At 45.5% G+C, this 23341-nt stretch overlaps 2 protein-coding genes across 2 annotated transcripts; both read left to right on the forward strand.

Annotated features, from left to right (window-relative positions):
- Positions 1-4840: 4840 nt before the first annotated feature.
- LOC105021139 lies at positions 4841-9605 on the forward strand. The gene is made up of 4 exons (XM_010888615.5): positions 4841-5262; positions 5367-5470; positions 5842-5985; positions 6197-9605. The coding sequence occupies exons 2-4, from the start codon at positions 5406-5408 to the stop codon at positions 8493-8495; spliced, it is 2508 nt and encodes an 835-aa protein (XP_010886917.2). The 5' UTR covers positions 4841-5262; positions 5367-5405; the 3' UTR covers positions 8496-9605.
- Positions 9606-9981: 376 nt separating this feature from the next.
- On the forward strand, positions 9982-22717 carry LOC105021138 (segment polarity protein dishevelled homolog DVL-3). The gene is made up of 15 exons (XM_029119151.2): positions 9982-10587; positions 13435-13504; positions 14560-14681; positions 15064-15176; positions 15771-15903; positions 16506-16596; positions 16704-16773; positions 16940-17079; positions 17589-17665; positions 19299-19366; positions 19478-19627; positions 19884-20015; positions 20143-20310; positions 20427-20648; positions 21471-22717. The coding sequence occupies exons 1-15, from the start codon at positions 10427-10429 to the stop codon at positions 21839-21841; spliced, it is 2088 nt and encodes a 695-aa protein (XP_028974984.2). The 5' UTR covers positions 9982-10426; the 3' UTR covers positions 21842-22717.
- The last annotated feature ends 624 nt before the right edge of the window (positions 22718-23341 follow it).

Raw genomic sequence — 23341 nt, forward strand, 5'->3', positions numbered from 1 at the left:
CATTATTCTGGTGCCGAGGTGTAAAAAGTAGAAGTACGCCCTCTACAACAACACTTTACAGTCTTTGAGTTCTGTTTCCCTGAGTTCTGTTTCCATGCCCTGGAAGGCCGGCTAGCCTGTCAGAAGGTCCTGGTGGTCCTCACTGAGAGAAGACTCTGAAACTAACCAGAACTGGTCCCATGGCTAAGTGATTGGTGAGTCTTGTGGAAATAACTCAATGGGAAAGGTACAGATACTGTAGATTATTTTTTGCAAGTAAAGCTTTATTCAAGATTTATAAACCTGGAGCAGATAACACAGCGGAGTCAGGTCAAGAGCTCTCCGTTGAAGTTTGAGCTCAGGCCTATATACATCTACAGTCAAATTCCTCATATGTGTACAAATACCTGGCAAATAAAGCTGATTCTGATTTAGTACAGCCAGGGATGCTGCCAGGAATTTTGGGCCCCATGACAAAAAAATCGAATTGGGCCCCCTCTTCGCAGCTGTTACCTATTTTTTGGGGCCCCAGTCAGTCATGGGCCCTTGGAATTATCCTAACTTCTCCCCCTTATACGGGGCCCCTGAGTACAGCCCACTGTGTCCCCCTCCCATGCGTGGTTCGTCTACATGTCCCAATTTGGGCCTACCAAGATGTCAACGGCGCTTGAGAAGTGAAGCAGTAGTTTCAATCCGCGAAGGAACAGACCAAACACTGTATTCAGCCTAGTTAGACTCTGATTAATCACTAATAAACTTCACTAATAAAATAAGCCATAGTCAGCAGAGAGCTTCCACAGCATCAGAGGGATCTCATTGTTGAAATATATCAGTCAGGAGAAGGTTACAAAATAATTTCCAAAGCATTAGATATACCATGGAACACAGTGAAGACAGTCATCAACAAGTGGAGAAAATATGGCACAACAGAGACACAACTGGACGTCCCTCCAAAATTGATGAAAAGACAGGGAGGCTTCCAAGAGGCCTACATCAACATTAAAGGAACTGCAGGAATTTCTGGCAAATACTGACTGTGTGTTACATGTGACAACAATCTCCCGTATTCTTCATATGAATGGGCTATGGGGTAGGGTGGCAAGACGGAAGCCTTTTCTTACAAAGAAAAAAATCCAAGCCAGGCTGAAGTTTGCAAAAACAAACATTAAGTCCCACAAAAGAACATGGGAAAATGTGTTATGGTTTGATGAAACCAAAGTTGAACTTTTTGCCATAATTCCAAAAGGTATGTTTGGCGCAAAAACAACACTGCACATCACCCTAAGAACACCATACCCACAGTGAAGCATGGTATTGCTTTGGGGCAGCATCATGCTTTGGGGCTGTTTTTCTTCAGCTGGAACCGGGGCCTTTGTCAGGGTGGAGGGAATTAAGAACAGTTCCAAATGTTGGCACAAAATCTTCAGGCGTCTGTTAGAAAGCGGAAATGAAGAGGAAGTTCACCTTTCAGCATGACAACGACCCAAAGCTCACATCCAAATCCACAAAAGCATGACCTCACCAGAAGCAGATTAACGTTTTGGAATGGCCCAGCCAGAGCCCAGACCTAAATCCAATTGCCAAACAACTGGGAAATGCAATCTTATAAAATTTTGCTAATTACCAGAAGAACTACTGGTCTCACTGTTGTTTACAAAACTTTTATTGGAGCAATATATGTATGTTTTTGTATTGTAATATCAGAAAATGGCAATAAAATATCTGAAAATGTAATTAATAGTGGAATGAATGGGTTTTTCTTCAGTCATTCTGTGACTCACTTGGATACACATGGAGTTTTGTTTATTACGAGGACTGGAGGAAATGGTGTCCTTAACTTGATTAAGGTAAATGGATAAAGATTGTTTTAAACATTGTATTTTGATACAATATCATTATTCACATAAACATTATAGCTTAACAAACTAGACATATCATTGGCGCCCTTTAAACATGAGGAGAATGGAATATAAAATAATTCATTTTAATGAATAGGTATGATGTTACAGTAATTTCCATAGTTGTTGAATACCTAATAATTTGTATTATAAAATCAATAGCACAGTTTCCAAAATAAAACATTTGTTTAAATTAGATTTTCTATTGCATACGCCAATTTTGACCTTTCCCATCTTAGGTTCTGCTCGGTCCTGCCCCTGTCTTTACTGGCCTCCCATTGGAAACGACAGCTTGTGGACTTTCTCCAGCTGTTTCGTGTTTTGCGTTCAAAGTGTTTGTTGTTACTCCATCCTGATTCAACCGTGTTAGTAAGGACATGGAACATGCTCGCTAAATCAGATATACGCAAGGTGTCACCATTTCCTGTCCTATGTCATGGTCTAAAATTCAACTGCTATCAATTAGAGTGCTACACCAAATCTCAAGCCAAGCAGACTAATGTTAGCTGTAAGCTAGCTGCACACATTTGGAAGCTTCTGTGAACTACATGAACACGATTGGAAAAGGTGTGGTGGTTATCTGTGTTCTATTCTGGTTATTATTTAGGGTTTATTTAAGTAAACATTTTGCATAGATCAAGGATGAAAATAGCTAAAAGGAGCTATCTAATTAGCTGCAAACCATAAGTGCGGTGTTGAGATCCATTTGTGGAAATGGCAACCATGTTTCAATCTTATAATTATTTTGTAGTGACATCTTTGTTTAATGTTGTGAAGTCGTTTCCTGACCAACTGTAGGGAAGAATTGGACCAGATTTTACTTGAGGCGGCTTTAAAGTGAAGGCATGATAGTAATGTCTCCAACTAAAATATGTACATACATTTCATAATGTGCTGCATCCCTGAAAATAACCTCTTTGGATCTAAAATAAACAGTTTTCAAAATATGACTCTTCCAAAAAAATGGTTTCTTGGCTCAACTTGCCCCCGATGAGGGGTAAGTTAAGCCACATCGGGGTAAATTGTGACACTGATTATTTTGAAGTAAAACTGATCATTTTCACCTCATATTGGGTAGTGCAGACAGATTATTTTCCCCATCATTCTCACTCAGGTCATCTTCATGAACTGTCATAGTCGTTCAGCGAAATGTTTATGTCACTTTCTTCTGAGCTACTGTAGACAACAGTGTTCTTCTTGGTTTTGATTTGTTTTGACCCTTTCAGAGCCAAAAAAATGTCACTCTTTTGTCTTTTTTCTTTCTTTTTCATTCTAGGTTTAATTGCTGTGGCTTTAGGGAAGGGATGTACATTTCCTGGGGACTTATACCACAAATGGCCAGGAGGACCAGTACCATCTTATGGACGAGTGTTCAGGATTCATTATCCTGTTTAATGGTTCAGGCAGAGTAGCAGGTGTCTCCTCTGGGGCTGGAACTGCTGATGAGCAAGTTCCAGACACACATGTAGCTTCAAGCTCTATGTTTTAGCTGATTCACAAAATGGCTACACCTGTGACTTTAATGTGTTCATGGGCGAAAGCCCTTCTGCTTCAGGAAAGGGAGAGAAGCATGATGCTGTAATGAACCCGTTGAAGGCTTGTTTTGGTCTCAGGGTACACCATTTACATTGGTAACTGTTTCACCAGCGCAACACTCTTCCGTGACATGTACCAAAAGCACTTTGCCGCATTGTGAAAGCCTGGATGGCTTCTCCGGCATCCTAGAGAACGGCACAGCACCTCACGTAGAGCGAGGGACCATACGCTGGTTTCACAACGGGGAGCTGGTCTTCCACCAAGTGGATGGACGCACGACCAGTCATCATGTGTAGCACCATCCATAAAGTCGTTGCAGAGGAGGAGGTTTAATGATGGGAACCGTGCTTGGATGGTTCAGCACAGTCTGTGCCCATCCCAGAACCTGTGAAGTCCTACCACACACACAGGGGGGATGTGGACCTGTCTAATTCCCTGGTCAGACAGTACAGTGTGGCCCAGAGAACCACCAAGTGGTACAAGACCTTCTACTACTTTGCGGATGTCGTCATTGTCAACAGCCACCTCATTTACAAGGACATGGGCATGCTAAACATCAATAAGCCGCTGACCCACAAGGAGTTCAGGGAGAAGTTGTGTCTGCAGCTTGCTGAGATTGAGTGGGAGGACTATATACTGCTTCAAGAGGACGTCCTTTCGCCTGAGGACAAGGCTAATGAAAACAAAAAGGAAAAAGTGACAGAAACGAGAAGAGGACAAACAGGCATTCTGTTGCCCTGTGTCAGTTATCAGTCAGCCAGCCATTACCAGGATGTGTCACCTGTGCTTTTCAAAGACCGACTGGATGTGTGAATCCTGCCAGCTGCCACTCTGTGATCTCAGAAAGAAAGTGTTTCAAAGACCTGTGGCATTTTCCAAGCAGAGAGATCCCACCTTGCTACTGTCTCATCTGAATTGTGTACTACATACCAGGCTAACTCTATCAAGGCTTTTAAATAAAAAAATATTAGCCAGCTGCAGTTAGTGTACTACGATGACAGATGTAGCTTCTCACACAGCGAGGATATCTGATTGAAGATGTAGCTTCTCACACAGGAGGATCTGATTTAACTGTTTACATAAAAGTTTTGGTGCAGTGGGGACAGACGTCCAACGTCTTTCTGTGCCATACTTGCTTCAAATTGTGACTACAGTCAAATACTTTTTGTGGCACTATTGAGTTTGGCAGGCAAGAATATGGTTTTATCCTATTTTGACTCTATGGTTGCAATAGGAGCACATTATAAATATAATTTATAAAATGAAATAAACATTTCAAAGCAATGATGGCTGAATTATTATCAGCCATAAAACGGTTTTCGTTTTGTAAGTGTGATGTCTCGACATCATTTGTAAACAAATGCACATGGAACACTGGGCACGCCTATCCATTCTTTTCTTTGGAACTGCGCAAGCTCAAAAATATCGTGGTGCCTTATGGGATTTCACTTTACTCGTCCTGGTTGCGTCGTTGTCTGCACGGGGTTGCATACTCTCTCCAATGGGCCACTGTAGGGTCTAATTTGCCTTTGAACTGTTGCTCTTTTTCGTTTCCTCAGCAATTGGGACTGTTTTGCAAATGGCGGAAGCCCGCGTGAACGTGCAAATGGAGGGTCGTGGGAACAGTGGAGTCAGGATGGGTTTATTTGGTATTGTGAACACTTTATCCCGAGCCTAATATCCAGGTCTTAAACTTCCATGGGATTCTGTGGAAGCATGACATCGTGAGCGGGATTTGTCGACCAACACCTAGCTGGACTTCCGTGTAAAGTCAACAATCGGTTTAACTTGTAACATCTCTGTGTAATGCCTTGTTGCCATTTTGTGATCCGAGACGGAATTGGGTCAGGTAAGTACAGGAATGCTCGTATCTCTGAATAATTATGTTATTTGTGCTAATTCAGTAAACGGTTAAGTTACTTTATGGCTGCTACTGTCATGTTTTGTTTCCAGTTGAATCCAGAGGATTAACAGCCCAGTGAACCGAAGGAGATGCAGGACTCGAAAAAAAACGATTATCGGGCTCAACCTTCTGTCTCTGTGTGCGACAATGAAAGGTAGAATGACTGTATTCACTTATGAAAGACAAACATAAGAAATATCTCATTGATTGCTGTTCCATGAGTTCTTTATCATGAACAAAGGAAAAGGTGTTAGTGATGAACAAAAACATCAACATTCTGTGACTCACCATATAACCCCCATCTCCACATGACATTGCTTAATGTACTGTCATGCAGAAATGTAGCATACACAGGTAATAAGTGTGACATGCGTCGTATGTAATGTCCAGACCATACTGTCCCTGGGCGACGGTGGTTTGATCCCCGGCTCGGCAGACTGTTTGTTCTCTCCCTCCCCGCATTCCTCTACATACGTCTCCCAAAATACACTTCGTTTCATTGTATTTGTTGGAAATGCTTCACAGGGAGGAGGCAGGCTCACCTGAGGTGTGTGAGGACAGTGATGGAACGGAAGATATGGAGGGAGAGTTTTTGGGATGTGTCGCTGGCAGCGATGATTCACTTTTAGATTCCACCTTTGAAGAGGAGTTGGATCGACTTTTAGAACCGTAAGTTCAAATTAGTTAAACTGTCACATTATTCGGGGCATTTTAATGTAATTAAAGCATTTCATGTAAACTCGTTACTGTTTACTTGAATTTGAAGTTTAAAACCTGCCAACTAATGTAATGATTTTAATGTTATATATTTAGTAAATAGATAGTATGTTACTTTTCTGTCTTTGTAATGCTCATGTTTCTTTCATTAATACTTATCTAGAGAGAACACTGAACACCCTCCTTATCTGATGGGAACGTCAGAGACTGTAGAAGGTGAGGAAAACACTCCCTATGGCACAGCAGTCACAGAGACTAGAGTGAGCGATGCCACCCCTCCATCTGTGAGACGGCTCCGAAAAAGGGCCTTTCCCTCTCGCAGTGTAATGGAAGCTTCGCCGTATGACGAGGACGATGGAGTTGAGCCTCTCTCTGACTCAGAGGTTGACACGAGCAGGCTTTCAGAGTGTATAGAAAACGTCTCCGATCTCGAAGTAGCCCAGCAAAGGGAACGAAGGAGTGTCAGAAAGTCCCTCTTTCCCCTTGGGACACCCAGTCGCGCCAAATCCAAAAGGAAAGCGTGTGCCGCTACACCTCCCATGGCAGAATCCTCTGAGTCTAGTGGGGAAGATGAAGATGTCCTTTCCTCTGAGACAGAAGCTATGGAAAGCAGGCTGTTAAAGAGAATAGAGGCCAGAGCTTTGCCTTCTACCCCCTTGACAACCCGCTCTGCCAAATCCATTAACAAAGTTAACACAGCCGAGAGGAGGTGGAAGACTGAGGATGAACCTGACCTGAGACCTAGCCTGGTGAAGTTCACTCCAGCCCGGACCCCAGGGCCCCTGCTAGACTCTTCAAAGGACCACACCGTTCTGGAGCTCTTCCAGCTCTTCTTCAGTCATGATGTTGTTAATACACTCTGCTCAAACACCAATGAGAACGCCAAGAGAAGACAAGAACATGGCTTCAAAGAACCATGGAAACCTGTACGTCTGGAGGAGATGTATAAGTACATCAGCGTTGTCATTTATATGGGTCTGTTGAATGTACACACTGTGTCAGACTACTGGAGTCTGGACGGAATGTATGCTCTTCCATTTTGTCGTACAGTGATGACTATGACACGGTTTCTTGCAATCAGCTGTTCACTGCACATGTGTGACCCCAACGAGGATGAGGAAAATGAAAAGAAGAAGGGGACCGCAGGGTACGATCGGCTCATGAGAATCCAACCTCTCAAAAACCAGATATCGGAGGCATGCAGAGCCTTCTACCACCCGTTGCAGAACCTTTTCATTGATGAGCGTATAGTGCGCGCCAAAGTCGGCGGCAGCCACAATCAGCACACTAAAGCCATACGCTACAAATGCGGCTTCAAACTGTGTATTTTGTTGGATTCACAGAATGGCTACACCTGCGACTTCGATGTCTTAGCGCACAAGAGCCCGTCTGCATCGAGTGCTGGGGAGGACCACGACGCCGTTCTGAACGTGCTGAACGTCACTCACCTGGGAACCGGGTACCACGTCTACATTGGTCACGCCTTTGCCAGCGCCGCTCTCTTCCGTGACCTGTACAAGAGGAAACTGGGGGCATGCGGACCGGTGCGTGCGGGCTTCTCCGGCGTCCAGGAGGACAGCACGCCCGCTCGGGCAGAGAGGGGCAACGTCCAATGGCTTCGAGACGGGGAGCTGCTCTTCATCGAGTGGTTGGACAGGCAACCAGTCACCATGTGCAGCACCATCCATAAAGCCTTTGGGAGGGTGAAAAGGAAAAAAGACACTGCCACTAGAAGGTCCGTGGGCATCCCAGAGATGATAGAGTCTTACAACAAGCATAAGAGGGGTGTTCAACTGTCTGATAACATGATGAAATGTTACAGTGTGGCCCACAAAACCATGAAGTGGTACAAGACCTTCTTCTTCCAGTTTGTAGACATTGCTGTGGTAAACGGCTTTCTCCTGCAGAAGGAGATTGCCCGGGTGAAGAAGACAACTCCCATGAGCCACAAGCAGTTCAGGGAGGAGCTATGCCTACAGCTTGCCGACATTGTTGAGCAGGAAGAGCCTGATGAAGAGGAAGAGTCTTTACGGGAACAGGTGGAGGTAGTTAAAGGGAAAGCGGGTCCTCAGGGAGAGGAGCTAGAAGAAGAGCCAGAAGAAGAACTAGTGGAAGTCAAACAACCATGCTATCCTGTGCCCTTCATTGATACTACCGCTGCTGACACAAGCAGAGTGCCTAATCCGAGGAGGCAATGTTGTATGTGCAAAGAATTTAAGACCTACTGGAAATGTGGGTCTTGTCAGGTGGCACTCTGTCTAATACCAGACAGGAACTGCTTCAGAGCATGGCATATGGATAGAAATAATCTTGTGGAAGAGGTTTTCAAGAGGCAAATAAAGTATAACCCATACCCCCATCCTTGGATGGAATATGGCGGGAAGAAAATTGAGTTTAAGTCTCAAAAACAAGCCAGATGTTTCATTAAAAATCATTTTGGCTTGAGGACCAACAAGAAGTAAACAATCTTCCTGCTTTTGCCAGATGCTTTTTTTGCTAAATTATGAATTTATGATCCAATTACTATTGACATTTCTTAAGGAGCAGACCGGCAGACACTTTGTCATGTAAGGTAGTCTGTATAATACAAAATACTAACTGCTTCTTGATCCGAGTGTGGCATAGGGATACAAACGGAGAGAAGGTGAGAGGATGCCTGCCTCTACATTTCTTTTTCTGCATGCATTGACAGAAGGCAACCACCATTTTACTGTAGTCAGGTTGGAGACATGACTCTGACCTGTAAGGACCTGCCCATAAGGTTGAAATTCCCACCCACTTGACCAAGAATGAATTTGAAATGGCGATGCCTTCAAATGCGATGCCCATGTCAAAAAAGCCATTTGGTTGATAAAAGTCTCTAACCTTCTCTGTGGATAGAAATATTCACTGTCATAGCTTTTCAGGAGGGTTGATGATATAATTTTGTGTTGGATAGTGTGAAGCCACCACAAAATGGTATGATGTTTTTGTCTTATAGAAATGAAAATGTTAATGTTTTGTTTTCTAGAAACAAAGTATTCATAAAATGATTTGGTGTGAGTCTGGGGGAAGTGAAAAAGTATAATTAGAAATATTTGCTTTATTTCTTCAGGTAAATAAACATGATGTAAAAAATAAACGTTACCTCCTCCAGATGGAAGTTACCCAGATGGTTACATGCAATTTACATTTTTGGGGAGACTGAACATGTTAATGTTTTTTTTATTTATTTTTTAAACATTTTTTACATTCTTCCAATTTTTTTCATGATCTCCAATTTGTGAATAAAGCTTAACCACTGCACCTTGGGGGCCCTATATATGGTAAGTCATCGGTCAAAACATGGATTGACGTTTTCAAGGAAAAGCTTTGTAAAACTGGTAAACCGCTAATTATGCGTGATTATGGAGGGTATTCAATTAAGATGGACGAGGTTCCTAGGTTAGCTGGATTACACAGAGTGAAAAGGGAATGTATTAATTGTGGAAAGTTCTGGCTGACTGAAATACTGTAGGTTGATGTGATATGTAGGATTCTGTTTTAACATGCATAGATTAATGAAAATAAATGGCATTGTACATTATGGAAAATAGATCTATTTCTGAAAAATACATTATTCCACTTTGTTGACAGTAAAACAAAAATGTGGCACAGATTACTACTTTGATTTGAGAAGGGTGCTCTTTTACCACTTGCCCATTCAGGTTACAGGTCATTGCCCAGTGCAACTGGCAACTAATTAAAATCTGTTGTCTTGATATTGATGTAAAAATTCTAGTCTTTTGACCAATCAGATAAGCTCTGCAAAAATATCTGATTTAAAAATAATGTGTAGTTTGTAAGAGATCCTAACAGGGACTGCCTGTTAAAACCGGTTATTAGAAATAAAGTCTGATCTTTCACAGTATACGATTCAGATCTGACTACGCTTTATTTCCGCCTCTCCCATAGAGGGAGCACTTTTGGGTTTGGTGTTTGTTTGCTGACTGCATTCTGAACTCGGGAGGAAGGATTCTTCGTGTGTAGACAACAAAATAACTGCTTGCTAACTAGTTCAAAATACGACCACCTAAATTCACATTTAGTAACGAATTTTAAAGTAACTTAACACGTTAGTATTTGGCTACCTTTCAAAGTGGTCTAATAATATAATATAGTACATAACTAGCTAATCAGCCGTCGTCTGGCTAGACCTTTGTGGAGCAAGGTGCTTCTGAAAAGCTAACATTAGCTAGCTGCCGTTAGCGAGCTAGAAGGATTCAAAAGAACAACTGGTAACGTTAGCTACTTGCGGGCTAGCCAGAAACCGGGGGAATCAGCACAGCAACACCACGGGGAGCCGGGGCCCGAGAGGGAGCCTTCCAGGCCTGCGGCTTGATGTGCCCTGCCTGCCTCGCCCCAGCAGTCCACAATGGGGGAGACCAAGGTTATCTATCACCTCGACGACCAGGAAACACCGTACCTGGTCAAATTGGCAGTGCCAGCAGACAGGGTTACACTTGCGGACTTCAAAAATGTTCTGAAGAAACCTAACTACAAGTTCTTCTTCAAATCTATGGATGACGATTTTGGGTGAGCATTATTATCAAATTAACCAAATTTGTTTTGCTAAGATTAACCAGTTTTGTTACTGTAGCTATTCAGTGAAAACCACGGATACGATTATTTGAAACAGAGGATGGCAAGGATTTTAAGGGTTCTTGTCTGACGCAAAGCAAATTATCCTTCAAGTGAAATTCCCAATAACCAACTCTGTATATGTTTACGTCAAAATGTGTTCGTCACTTAACAACGAAATATGTTGGTGACTTAACAACATGGAGTTTGGCAAATCACCTATTGTCATTATTTCCGTTACACACTTCGTAGCTACTTCAGAAAAAGCTCTAAATAAGTTTTGTTTTTGACCTCTTATAAAAACAGTCTTTATTTACTGCCACGCACATGTCAGCTGACCCACCCGCTGTACTGTTTCCCGAAATACCATAAAATGTGGAAGGTGGGTGCTTTTACACCTTTTTCTGGAAGTACGTGATGTGCGTAATGATGTTAGCTCGGAGAAACTAATGTTTTGCTGATTCACGGACGTATTTTCATATTATCTTAGCAGGGCTGGATAAAGTGGAATCGCAATTGAATGATCGTGTATCAGAACAAGTTTAAAAAAGGTTTTAGCGTTATTTTGAAGTTGCAGGCTTACGTTAAACCTAATGGACCACCAAACTGCAGTGTAATTATTCTTTCTGAACAAGACTCAGTTATGGATAGCTAAAATATAATAGCCAGTAAAGTGGGCAACATTTGGGAGGAAGCATCTCTATGGTATCCTCTCCTGCTGTTGTCAAAAAGGAATGCAGACTGGTCTGGTTGGACACAATGGTCAGTCACTTAGGAATGTTCACTGGCAGATTTACGGGCCGGACCGCAATATGCGAAACATGTCTGAAGTGGAAAAATAACCTCTTATATTGCCCAAAAAATTGTCCATGTCCAATTCAATCATTGAAAACGAGTTTTGGTCTTAAACCAAACTACGCACTTATTTCCAGGGTCGAAGGAAACTGAATAAATACACGAACGGACAAAAAAGGATATCTGCCCCTCTCAGAATTCAACATAAAGCATGTCGGAGCCATGTCCGAAATAATACTTTACTATGTTGACACTTTAGTGTCTACCAGGAGAGCGGAGAACTCCGAAGTGCTTTGTCAGATTCAGCTCCTGGTAGAAGTCCAACTTCACAGTTCGAGGATCAGGAGTGGTTCCTGTGTTTAGTTTCAAACCGGTCTGCAGTGGTAGTGAATCCATAATGAGCTATATAGAGCCTTGCCCAGCCGGCTAAATCACATTAAGGTTACAGTTCTGTTATGAATTTTTTTTTTTTACATTTGTAACTACGAAAAGGTTACAGTATCTTAATTTAACATAACACTGAGGTTAAACTTTGCAATCATTCATGCAATTAACTTGCAGAAAAGGTTAGGTCAGCATACCCTTATTATACTATCAAATAGCTTTTGTCTGACGGATAATCTATATCCAGATTGCGTGAGTGGCAGGAACATGGCTTTAGTGTTACAACGTGGGCTGTTTTTCCCCCATTTCTATTTTAGCCATTTAGCAGATTCTCTTTACCCAAGTGACTTACAGGACTCCGGGGCAGTTCAGTTCAACAGTCAGGAACAGAACAGTTTTCTTATCTTGCTGGCTCAGGGATCTTGAAACCTTTAGGTTACTGGTCAGATGCTCCGACCACTAGGCTACCTGCCTACCTACGTACGGTCATGGGTGGCCCTCAAGTACACAATGAACAAAGCAGTTGTGAAAATGTAGATCTGAATGGCTCATAGCTAGCTAGATACATCTCTGACAATCTACGGTTGTCCCACCAAATTCACCCCAGAGCTGTCTGAAATGGGCACAAAGAAGTCTAATGTATACAGGATAATATCAAGGGCTCTACAAGCATCTCTTGCTGCCATTCATGATGAAGTGTCTGGGTTAACTATCAGAAAGACAGTGCACGAACATGGACTAAACTGGTGATCAGGCATGAAATACCCCCTGCTCGGAAAATTATGTAAACTTAAAAGCTGTGGTTTAGTTTCCCGTCCTCAGGCTAGGTTCAGTATTAAAACCTTTGTATAATTTTATGACTGAAACTGGTGACTACCTTCACAGATAAATGGGATGTGCAGTTATAAGTGTATAGTGGTGAAAAAAGAAAATCCATTTCAAATATATTTTGCTGATGATATATATATATATAAGTAATCCGTGGGGGGGGGGGGGGTTTATGATTACTTGGAGCAGGAATGGTGCCACGATGAGCAGGTAAAAGTGAAACAAATAAAGATGTATTTGTAAAAAGCCTCTGGCTAAAATCCCTGCCCTCGTCAGAGTTAAACAGGTTCAGAAACAAATTTTACACAAACTGTATGCATGGAAACACTGCTTTGTGGTGACTCAAATGACTTCTGGCTTGACAGGCTTGGTTTCTCTCTTGCATCGCATGACCACTTATGTCACTGTGGCTCTCCTCGGATCAGCTGCACCTGTGGGGATAAAATGTGGAGCCAATTGGCCCTACTGTCCCTGACCGGGTCTCACTGGGTCCCACGGTCCCCCTGGTTTATAACTGTGTACAGTATCATATTAGCCAGAGAGATTAATCTGCACAAACCCCTTTATACTATATCTGTCCATAGAGAAAATAAATATTAAATATGTCTATGTTAAAAACATTTTAAATACTTTTCTTTTGGTCTGTGTTGTCCCCGCACGACGGCTTACTAAAGTCATTTTTTATTTTTCCGGACTTTTTCTTTTGTTGGGACCAGTGTTTTCTGTGGGTAACAGATAACACAGCATGTGTGTATACATATTGAGTCAATGTTGTCCTCCCTTTCCTTTCCCTAGGGTTGTGAAAGAAGAGATATCTGATGACAATGCCAAACTCCCTTGTTTTAATGGCCGTGTGGTGTCTTGGGTAAGTGTGGGCGCACACACACACTTCATCTTTCTCTTAAGTATTTGTCAGTGACACCCATCTGTTGAGCCACTATTGACCCCAAACATTCTTCTGTCTCTGGGGAGAAGCCCCACCCATCTGTCTTATCATTCTGATGTAATTTGTGACACAGACACACCCACAAAGGACAGGCGTGCACAAACTCACGCTCCTTAGTTTATTTTTATTTTTTTCTTGTTATTGTAGATCTCTTATAACAACACACTACATTAGTCGGTACAGTAACAGACAGGCAAATGATCTCCTCCATCCATGACTGAGACATCTGTCTTTGATTTCCCTTATCCTGTTCTTGTCCTTTGAGATCTGATTAGGTGAAACTGAAATCCCTGGGTCGTAGACATCAGTCTCCAATAAAGTGCCTCACTGACCTAATGAGCAGATTGAATCACAAAGGGGGACAAAGGAAAGACTCAGACGAAGTGAAAGAGTAGTTTAAGGACTTAATGTTGTGCTCATGTGGGTGTTTTCAGACTGGTTAAGATTTGCGTTACAGTTTGGGAAATGGTGAAACCTAATGAATGTGCTGTTACCATAGAGGAGGCGTGTGATTTGCCTGGGCTTTCTGCCCGGGCTGTGTGGTGTGAAGCTCCCATGCTTCAGCTCCAGGCACTGTGGGTTCAGTCCCAGCGCCAGGCAGCGGTTTTGTTTAGTTGTTTTATTCTGTGCCATATAAGACATATCCTGATGTCCAGGGGTACTAGGACAGATGTCTACAGTCTCTGTGTGATCTGGGTCTTTAGCCCATACAGTACATATTCCCTGCTTATGGCTGTCGGTCTCTCTGCCCCTGCCTGTCTAATCAGGCTGAAGCTATTAATTTCTATTGAAATGAGTTTGGTATTAATGGTGTCTGCCTGTTGACCCTCCACTTGGTCTTTGTGGCTAGAGGCCCAATTTTCCTGTATCAATATAAATAGCTGCAAAGTGCGTGCAAATGCCTCTTGATTAGTAGATTGAAGATGTACGACCCTCCAGGGTCTCAAAGTGGGTGTGTTTATTTCTGTCCCCAGCTGGTGTCGGGGGACGGTTCCCACTCGGACGGTGGCTCTGTGGTGGAGAGTTTGTCGGAGCTGCCGCCACCCCCCCTGGAGAGGACAGGCGGAATCGGGGACTCCAGACCCCCCTCTTACCAGTCAGTGTTGTGTGTTTAGCTGTGTTCGCATTGCAAACATTGTGTGTGTGTGTGTGGCTGTGCCTCTGCTGATGAGGAAGTGTTTCTCTCTTGTAGTGTCTGTATCTATAGGTTCTTGATGGATGTTCTGTCTTGTGCTTTTAACAGCTGACTAATAATAGGAAGCCAAACAACATTTGTTCAATGGCAAAATAATGACCTCTGAAACGTTTCCCTCCCTCTTCTCTCTCTCCCTCTCCTCCTCTCTCTCCCTCTCCTCTTCCTCCTCCTCGTTCTCTCTCCTTCTCTCTTCCCCTCTCTTGCTCCTCTCTCCCTTTCTCTCCTCCTCCTCTCATCCCTCTTTCTCCTTCTCTCTTCCTACTCTCTCTGCCTGCTGCTGAAGTGGGAAGGCCACAGGTGGACGAGACTCCTTGGACAATGAGACAGAGACAGGCTCCATGGTGTCCCAGAGAAGAGAGAGGGAACGGCCGCGCCGAAAACATGCTCACGATCATGGTCAGAGAGCAGTCTGTCGGTCTGTCTGTCTACACCACTCCTCTCTCTAGTCAGTCTGTCTGTCTACACCGCTCCCCTCTCTGGTCGGTCGGTCTGTCTGTCTACACCGCTCCCCTCTCTGGTCGGTCGGTCTGTCTGTCTACACCGCTCCCCTCTCTGGTCGGTCGGTCTGTCTGTCTACACCGCTCCCCTCTCTGGTCGGTCGGTCTGTCTGTCTACACCGCTCCCCTCTCTGGTCGGTCGGTCTGTCTGTCTACACCGCTCCCCTCTCTGGTCGGTCGGTCTGTCTGTCTACACCGCTCCCCTCTCTGGTCGGTCGGTCTGTCTGTCTACACCGCTCCCCTCTCTGGTCGGTCGGTCTGTCTGTCTACACCGCTCCCCTCTCTGGTCGGTCGGTCTGTCTGTCTACACCGCTCCCCTCTCTGGTCGGTCGGTCTGTCTGTCTACACCGCTCCCCTCTCTGGTCGGTCGGTCTGTCTGTCTACACCGCTCCCCTCTCTAGTCGATCTGTCTGTCTGTCTACACCGCTCCCCTCTCTAGTCGATCTGTCTGTCTGTTCACACATTTCACTGTCACCTCTTCTCGCTCTTCCAGGGGGGAGAAATGGCTACTCTCGGGTGGGCAGAGGGGCAGAGATTGGCCAATATGACAGTTGCTCATCCTTCATGAGCAGTGAGCTGGAGTCCACCAGCTGCTTTGACTCAGAGGATGATGACGCCACAAGCCGGTGAGATCCCCAGTCACACAACACTGGTACTTCTTAACAGGAGAACCCCAGCTGAGTAATGTTAGGAATAAGGTAGAACCCCAGCTGAGTAATGTTAGGAATAAGGTAGAACCCCAGCTGAATAATGTTAGGAATAAGGTAGAACCCCAGCTGAGTAATGTTAGGAATAAGGTAGAACCCCAGCTGAGTAATGTTAGGAATAAGGTAGAACCCCAGCTGAGTAATGTTAGGAATAAGGTAGAACCCCAGCTGAGTAATGTTAGGAATAAGGTTGAACCCCAGCTGAGTAATGTTAGGAATAAGCTGTCTGCTCCTAGGAACATTGCTGAATCACATCCAATGGCTCCATCAGTCACAGACACATTGACCTGGGGGGGGGCATCAGTGTAATATAGATGTCTTGCAGGATGAAAGAAGACATGGCCCCATTTATTTTTCAGATCTCGCTCCCCCTTTTCCGATCTTGCACTGACATTCTGGAGTGTGAAACGAATGTCCCCAACCTAGGAATCTCTTAATGATGACACAGACCACCCAGTGCTCCGCCAGGGTGATGTTGTGTTACCCCTCACTTACATGGACCCCCACCCTCCCCTCCCCAGGTTCAGCAGTTCAACTGAACAGAGCTCCTCCCGACTAATGAGGCGACACCGCCGCCGGCGCCGGAAACCAAAAACATCCAACATGGAAAGGGTGAGATTGGCAGACACACACACACATACGCGCGCGCGCGCACGCACAGCAGTGTGTTGGTTTTAACTGTGTTTTCCTTGGTCTCACTCCCTCCCCTTTTCTATTAGTCATCATCATTCAGCAGCATCACAGATTCCACCATGTCACTGAACATCATCACTGTCACTCTGAACATGGGTAAGTCTGTTTCTCTCTGTCTGTATCTCCGACGGTCTTACTGTCTGGCTGCGTCTGTCCGTCTGTCGCTCACTGTCCTTCTAAATAATTTTTCCCTTTCCATTCACTGTGATCAATATATAACCAATAACCTAATATGTCTCTCTCTCTCTCTTTCTCTCTTTAGAGAAGTATAACTTCCTGGGCATCAGTATCGTGGGCCAGAGCAACGAGCGGGGCGACGGGGGCATCTATATCGGCTCCATCATGAAGGGAGGGGCGGTGGCCGCGGACGGACGCATCGAGCCTGGAGACATGCTGTTGCAGGTGTGTGATCACGTTGAAACCACGAACTGAGGGGCGTTCCCCAACCTCAGCTGGCTTGCTAATAGCATGTGTCGTTACACTGTTTGGTGTTCCTAATAACTCAACTGGCTAGGTAACAATGGAAGGAACGTTCATCTCAGTTGGCTTGTTATTTGCTAACATTACCGTTTCTGCCGGCGAAAATGTTAGCCGGCTAGTTAATAGTTTGCTGTAGTAAGGTGGGCTTGAAATAAGCACGTATGGTGAAGTCATTTGATAGCATTTCAGTAAAATTCAAGAACTTTAAAATAATCTTTTCAACTCATAGCTAGATCAGTTACCAAAAACATATGTTTGCCTTTTTGGTTTACTAGCCTTATATATATACCACAAAAAAAGAAAGATTAATAGATCTGTTGGAGATGGGCTCCTTTGTGTCCCAGGGAAGACGAAGACAACCGATGTGATGCCTCTCTTCTCAGACAATCCATTCACTATATATTGTTAATATATTTTGTGCCTCCTAACAGGTGAATGACATCAACTTTGAGAACATGAACAACGACGATGCAGTTCGAGTGTTGAGGGACATCGTGCACAAGCCAGGGTGAGACACAACGTGTAGAGGAGACTGGGTGTGGAGGGCATTACCAGCTCTGTCTTCTAGAGGAGACTGGGTGTGGAGGGCATTACCAGCTCTGTCTTCTAGAGGAGACTGGGTGTTGAGGGCATTACCTGCTCTGTCTTCTAGAGGAGACTGGGTGTTGAGGGCATTACCAGCTCTGTCTTATAGAGGAGACTGGGTGTGGAGGGCATTACCTGCTCTGTCTTCTAGAGGAGACTGGGTGTTGAGGGCATTACCTGCTCTGTCTTCTAGAGGAGACTGGGTGTTGAGGGCATTACCAGCTCTGTCTTATAGAGGAGACTGGGTGTGGAGGGCATTACCTGCTCTGTCTTCTAGAGGAGACTGGGTGTGGAGGGCATTACCTGCTCTGTCTTCTAGAGGAGACTGGGTGTTGAGGGCATTACCTGCTCTGTCTTCTAGAGGAGACTGGGTGTGGAGGGCATTACCTGCTCTGTCTTCTAGAGGAGACTGGGTGTGGAGGGCATTACCAGCTCTGTCTTCTAGAGGAGACTGGGTGTGGAGGGCATTACCAGCTCTGTCTTCTAGAGGAGACTGGGTGTTGAGGGCATTACCTGCTCTGTCTTCTAGAGGAGACTGGGTGTTGAGGGCATTACCTGCTCTGTCTTCTAGAGGAGACTGGGTGTTGAGGGCATTACCAGCTCTGTCTTCTAGAGGAGACTGGGTGTTGAGGGCATTACCAGCTCTGTCTTCTAGAGGAGACTGGGTGTTGAGGGCATTACCAGCTCTGTCTTCTAGAGGAGACTGGATGTGGAGGGCATTACCAGCTCTGTCTTCTAGAGGAGACTGGGTGTGGAGGGCATTACCAGCTCTGTCTTCTAGAGGAGACTGGGTGTGGAGGGCATTACCAGCTCTGTCTTCTAGAGGAGACTGGGTGTGGAGGGCATTACCAGCTCTGTCTTCTAGAGGAGACTGGGTGTTGAGGGCATTACCAGCTCTGTCTTCTAGAGGAGACTGGGTGTTGAGGGCATTACCTGCTCTGTCTTCTAGAGGAGACTGGATGTTGAGGGCATTACCAGCTCTGTCTTCTAGAGGAGACTGGGTGTGGAGGGCATTACCAGCTCTGTCTTCTAGAGGAGACTGGGTGTTGAGGGCATTACCAGCTCTGTCTTATAGAGGAGACTGGGTGTGGAGGGCATTACCTGCTCTGTCTTCTAGAGGAGACTGGGTGTGGAGGGCATTACCAGCTCTGTCTTCTAGAGGAGACTGGGTGTTGAGGGCATTACCAGCTCTGTCTTCTAGAGGAGACTGGATGTTGAGGGCATTACCTGCTCTGTCTTCTAGAGGAGACTGGGTGTTGAGGGCATTACCAGCTCTGTCTTCTAGAGGAGACTGGGTGTTGAGGGCATTACCAGCTCTGTCTTCTAGAGGAGACTGGGTGTTGAGGGCATTACCAGCTCTGTCTTCTAGAGGAGACTGGATGTGGAGGGCATTACCAGCTCTGTCTTCTAGAGGAGACTGGGTGTGGAGGGCATTACCAGCTCTGTCTTCTAGAGGAGACTGGGTGTTGAGGGCATTACCAGCTCTGTCTTCTAGAGGAGACTGGGTGGTGAGGGCATTACCTGCTCTGCTTTAACTATGCGTTTACTGTTTCCAGCCCGATTACTCTGACTGTGGCCAAGTGCTGGGACCCCAATCCCAGGAGCTGCTTTGCTTTGCCTAGAAGTGAGTGTCCTCATCTCACCACCAACCATAAAGGTCATTTATTTGTATGACGTCCGTGTACCATGTCCTATTAACCCCCCCCCCCCCACCCACCCCCTTTTCCTCCACCAGGTGAGCCGATCCGGCCCATTGACCCTGCTGCCTGGGTGTCCCACACAGCGGCGATGACGGGGGTGTACCCTGCCTATGGCATGAGCCCCTCCATGAGCACAGTTACCTCCACCAGCTCCTCCATCAGCAGCTCCATACTGGAGACCGAACGTGAGTCACACACGCCGACACCCAGGTCTGGTCAGAACCTGACCAATCGGTCGCATTAGCAAGCCGTTGGGTAATTGAGTCAGAAGCTGTCCGAAGTTTAGGACTAATGTGCCGGACTGTTAACAGTTCTGTTGTGTGAAAGGAACAATTCCCACTAAATTGCCATACAGTAGAAAACCTGCTTCCCATGACCAAGCTGTGTGCCATGGAACACCACCCTTGTTAACCCCCAGACCTCCGATTTTGTTCCTCACAGGCTTCGACGATTTCCACCTGTCCATCCACAGCGACATGGCAACCGTTGCCAAGGCCATGGCTTCACCGGAGTCTGGCCTGGAGGTCCGGGACAGGATGTGGCTGAAGATCACCATCGCCAACGCCTTCATAGGTACCCCCCACCCCTCGCCTCCTCCTGTAGTCCAGGTGGCTTTCCACATGTACCCCGTTTCTCAGCCTAGTTTTTGGGGTTACTGGCCATGTCAATTGCTCGAACCGGTGTGTTTTGGTGTCCTAAGGCTCAGATGTGGTGGACTGGCTCTTCCATCACGTTGAGGGCTTCTCAGACCGGCGAGAGGCCAGGAAATACGCAAGTAACCTGCTGAAGGCCGGCTACATCCGGCACACCGTCAACAAGATCACCTTCTCGGAGCAGTGCTACTACATCTTCGGGGACCTCTGTGGCAGTGGGTTTTTTTTCTATTCTTTACCGTTTTCTTCTGGTTTGAGATCAAGCCCCAGTCCCTAGCCCCTGGGCGTAAGATGGTAATGTTCCTGACACCTGTGACACTCTCGTTCTCAGACATGACCCACCTCTCTCTGCATGACCACGACGGCTCCAGCGGGGGTGCGTCGGACCATGACACCCTGCCCCCTCTGCCCCACCCTGGCGCAGCCCCCTGGCCCATGGCCCTGCCCTACCAGTTCCCCATCGCCCACCCCTACAGCTCCCAGCCCCAGCAGGACCTTCCCCCAGGCTTCCCTGGAGTAGGGGCGGGCAGCGCTGGTAGCCAGCACAGCGAAGGTGAGGACCGCCGGAAATCACATGTTATTCAAACCCCGGCACTAAGAGACAAAGGATTTTGGGTTAACGCTGTTTGTAACTCTACTAATTATTAATCACATTTTAATTCAGGGCCTACACTATCGCAGTCTAACGCAGCAGGCACTCTCACCCATGATGAGAGAAATCGGTCTGGGAGGTTTAAAATGGTCTGGGAGGTCTTCTGAAATGGTGTCACAAGTCGTAGGCTGGTTTATGTTTCCCCTAAAAACGAATTCATTCCAGTTGCTGGCAGTTGTGCCTTCGGCGATACAGTCATGACTATTTGCTGTTGATGAAATTCTTCCACATTTGAACTTGTTGGTCAGTAAATGTCAAAGGTATCTGTGTTGGACTGGTTTGAGTCATGGATCTCTCCAATGAGCTAGCATGAAACGGAATAATAGCTGATTACATCATGCTATTAGAATGCATGCTAATATTTAATTATTTTGAAGAGGGTTGGGCAAACTAACTCAAAGGCCACTACAGGATTCACCATTTGAACCAACAGTTATTTTATACATAATAAAATATGTAGGTAACTTATAATTTCTAGATATGTTGTATCTAGAGGTGAAATAATTTGGTGTATTTATGTGACAAACAAACCCCAAAAATCACATTGGAGTTGGTTTGTTACAAAATAGACTCTCGAGGGCCATATACTTTGCTAACTCCAAATGAATCCACTGAATAGAGGATGGCAGTTTAGCACTTCCCTGTAACAGAATCATTTCAAGTCATGTCATGAAGGACCAGTGATTGGATACTTGAGCCTTTGTTTTCCTCTCTTGTGTCCAGGGAGCAGCGGTTCAAACTGCAGTAAGACGGAGGGACGCGGGGGGGCCGGGGGCTCCAACAAGTCAGGCGGGAGTGGCAGCGAATCAGAGATCAGGAGCCATCGTGCTCCCAGCGAGCGTTCCGTGGCCCCTAGCGAGCGCAGCGTCCGCAGTTCCTACAGCCACCGAAGCGGCCACTCGCTGTCCTACGGGCCCGGTCTGGTTTACGGCCCCCCGGGACTGCCTCCTCAGCCCCCCCACATGGCCTCAGCGGCTCCCGGGGCCCCGCCAGGCCGAGAGCTGGCCAATGCTCCCCCAGAGCTAACTGGTTCCCGACAGTCCCTCCGCATGGCAGTGGGCAACCCTGGCGAGTTCTTCGTCGACGTCATGTGACTCAGGTGATGTCATAGGAACACTACGAGATGGTGGTTGGATAGGGATTTATTTTAAGTGCTGAGTGAGACGGACGGGAGGAGAAAACCTCTAGGAAAGAAATCGCATTTTGGGGTCAATTCCATTTCCGTTCTCATTGCCAGAATTTAAAAGGAATTGAGGCCAACCTTGCTGGAACCTTCCCATCTTGCTCTTCTGCTTCTGAGAGTACTCGCTATACTTTCTTCAGTGAAGAACCCCCCCACCCCACCCAGATGGAACCAAAAAGCGCCTTTTCTCCGTTTCCTCCCTGTAAGAGGAGTTGTGTTTGGGTCGGGACGGGGGGGGGAGAGGCCCTGCGAACAGCTGGAGATGACTCAGCTCTTTTCTACGTCGATTATTTTTCTCCTCCGTTAGTCTTTTCTCTCTTTCCTCTTTGTCTGCACGTCCTCTGTCCTCCCAACCACAGCCCACCAGAGACAACATTTACAAAGCCTTCTTCCATCTAAACTGACCCCTTAACAAGAGATTGTTTGCAAAGTGCAAGGAATCTGAAAATGAACACTAACCGTTGAATCTTACGTTGACCTCTGTTTTTTTTTGTTTTTTGTATGACTATGAAAAAGAGTGAAAAAGAAAAGTATGTAGTGCAAATGAATTAAGGGTCCTTCTGTTTTTGTTTTTATCATAGCTGCTCGCAGATATATGTAGTTTGTTTTTCAACACATAACACGAGCTTCCAGCGTAAAGACTCATTCTTGAATTACATTTTCGTCTTTTAACCAGAGATATACAGGATTTGTCTCCATGTCTTGCGTTAATGTTTTCTTACCAACTCTTAACTACTCTGTTATTGAGAAAATGTCTTTTTATTTATAAATATAGTTTTATGACTAAGCTGTGTTTTGTTGATTGTGTCGTGTGTGTGTGTGTTTCTGACCTAACTATGTAACAGAGGCATCTAGATGGTCCTCCTTTCACAAGAACCTTTATTATATAGATACTCTCAGGACAAAAGGTACAGGGGGGGTTGCCCAGTTTGTGCATGCTTAGTTTTGTCTTGCACTCCCTCTTTATCCATGACTCCAACACTGTTGTCCAGTTGGCTGAATATAGCGTGTGAATATAGCTGGAGAAGTTTGAGAGATTCCAGTTTGACGTTGTACAGGTCTTTATGCAATGAACATGGTAGACAAACAATAGTGAGGAGTACACATCTCTTCCATCTCTCCCCCCCATCAAGAGGCTGAACCGATCCGCTTATGGGCACTCAATCCCTGGAAAAGTTCTACAGCTGCAGCACTGAGAGCCTTTAAAAACACCATCGCCGTCAACAGCAAGGCACTTCAGAGTATGGTGCGAATGGCAGAGGTCTTTACCGGATGGTATTACCACTGCCATCCAGGATCTCTACAACAGGTGTTGTCAGGGGAAGTAAAACATAGTCAAACACCCCAGCAACCAACCTCATACACAGGTCTGTCTACTATGTTTTGGGGCGGCAAGGGGGCATGTTGTTTA

Source organism: Esox lucius, chromosome 3 (genome assembly GCF_011004845.1).
Source record: "Esox lucius isolate fEsoLuc1 chromosome 3, fEsoLuc1.pri, whole genome shotgun sequence".
In the NCBI taxonomy this organism is placed as follows: Eukaryota; Metazoa; Chordata; class Actinopteri; order Esociformes; family Esocidae; genus Esox; species Esox lucius.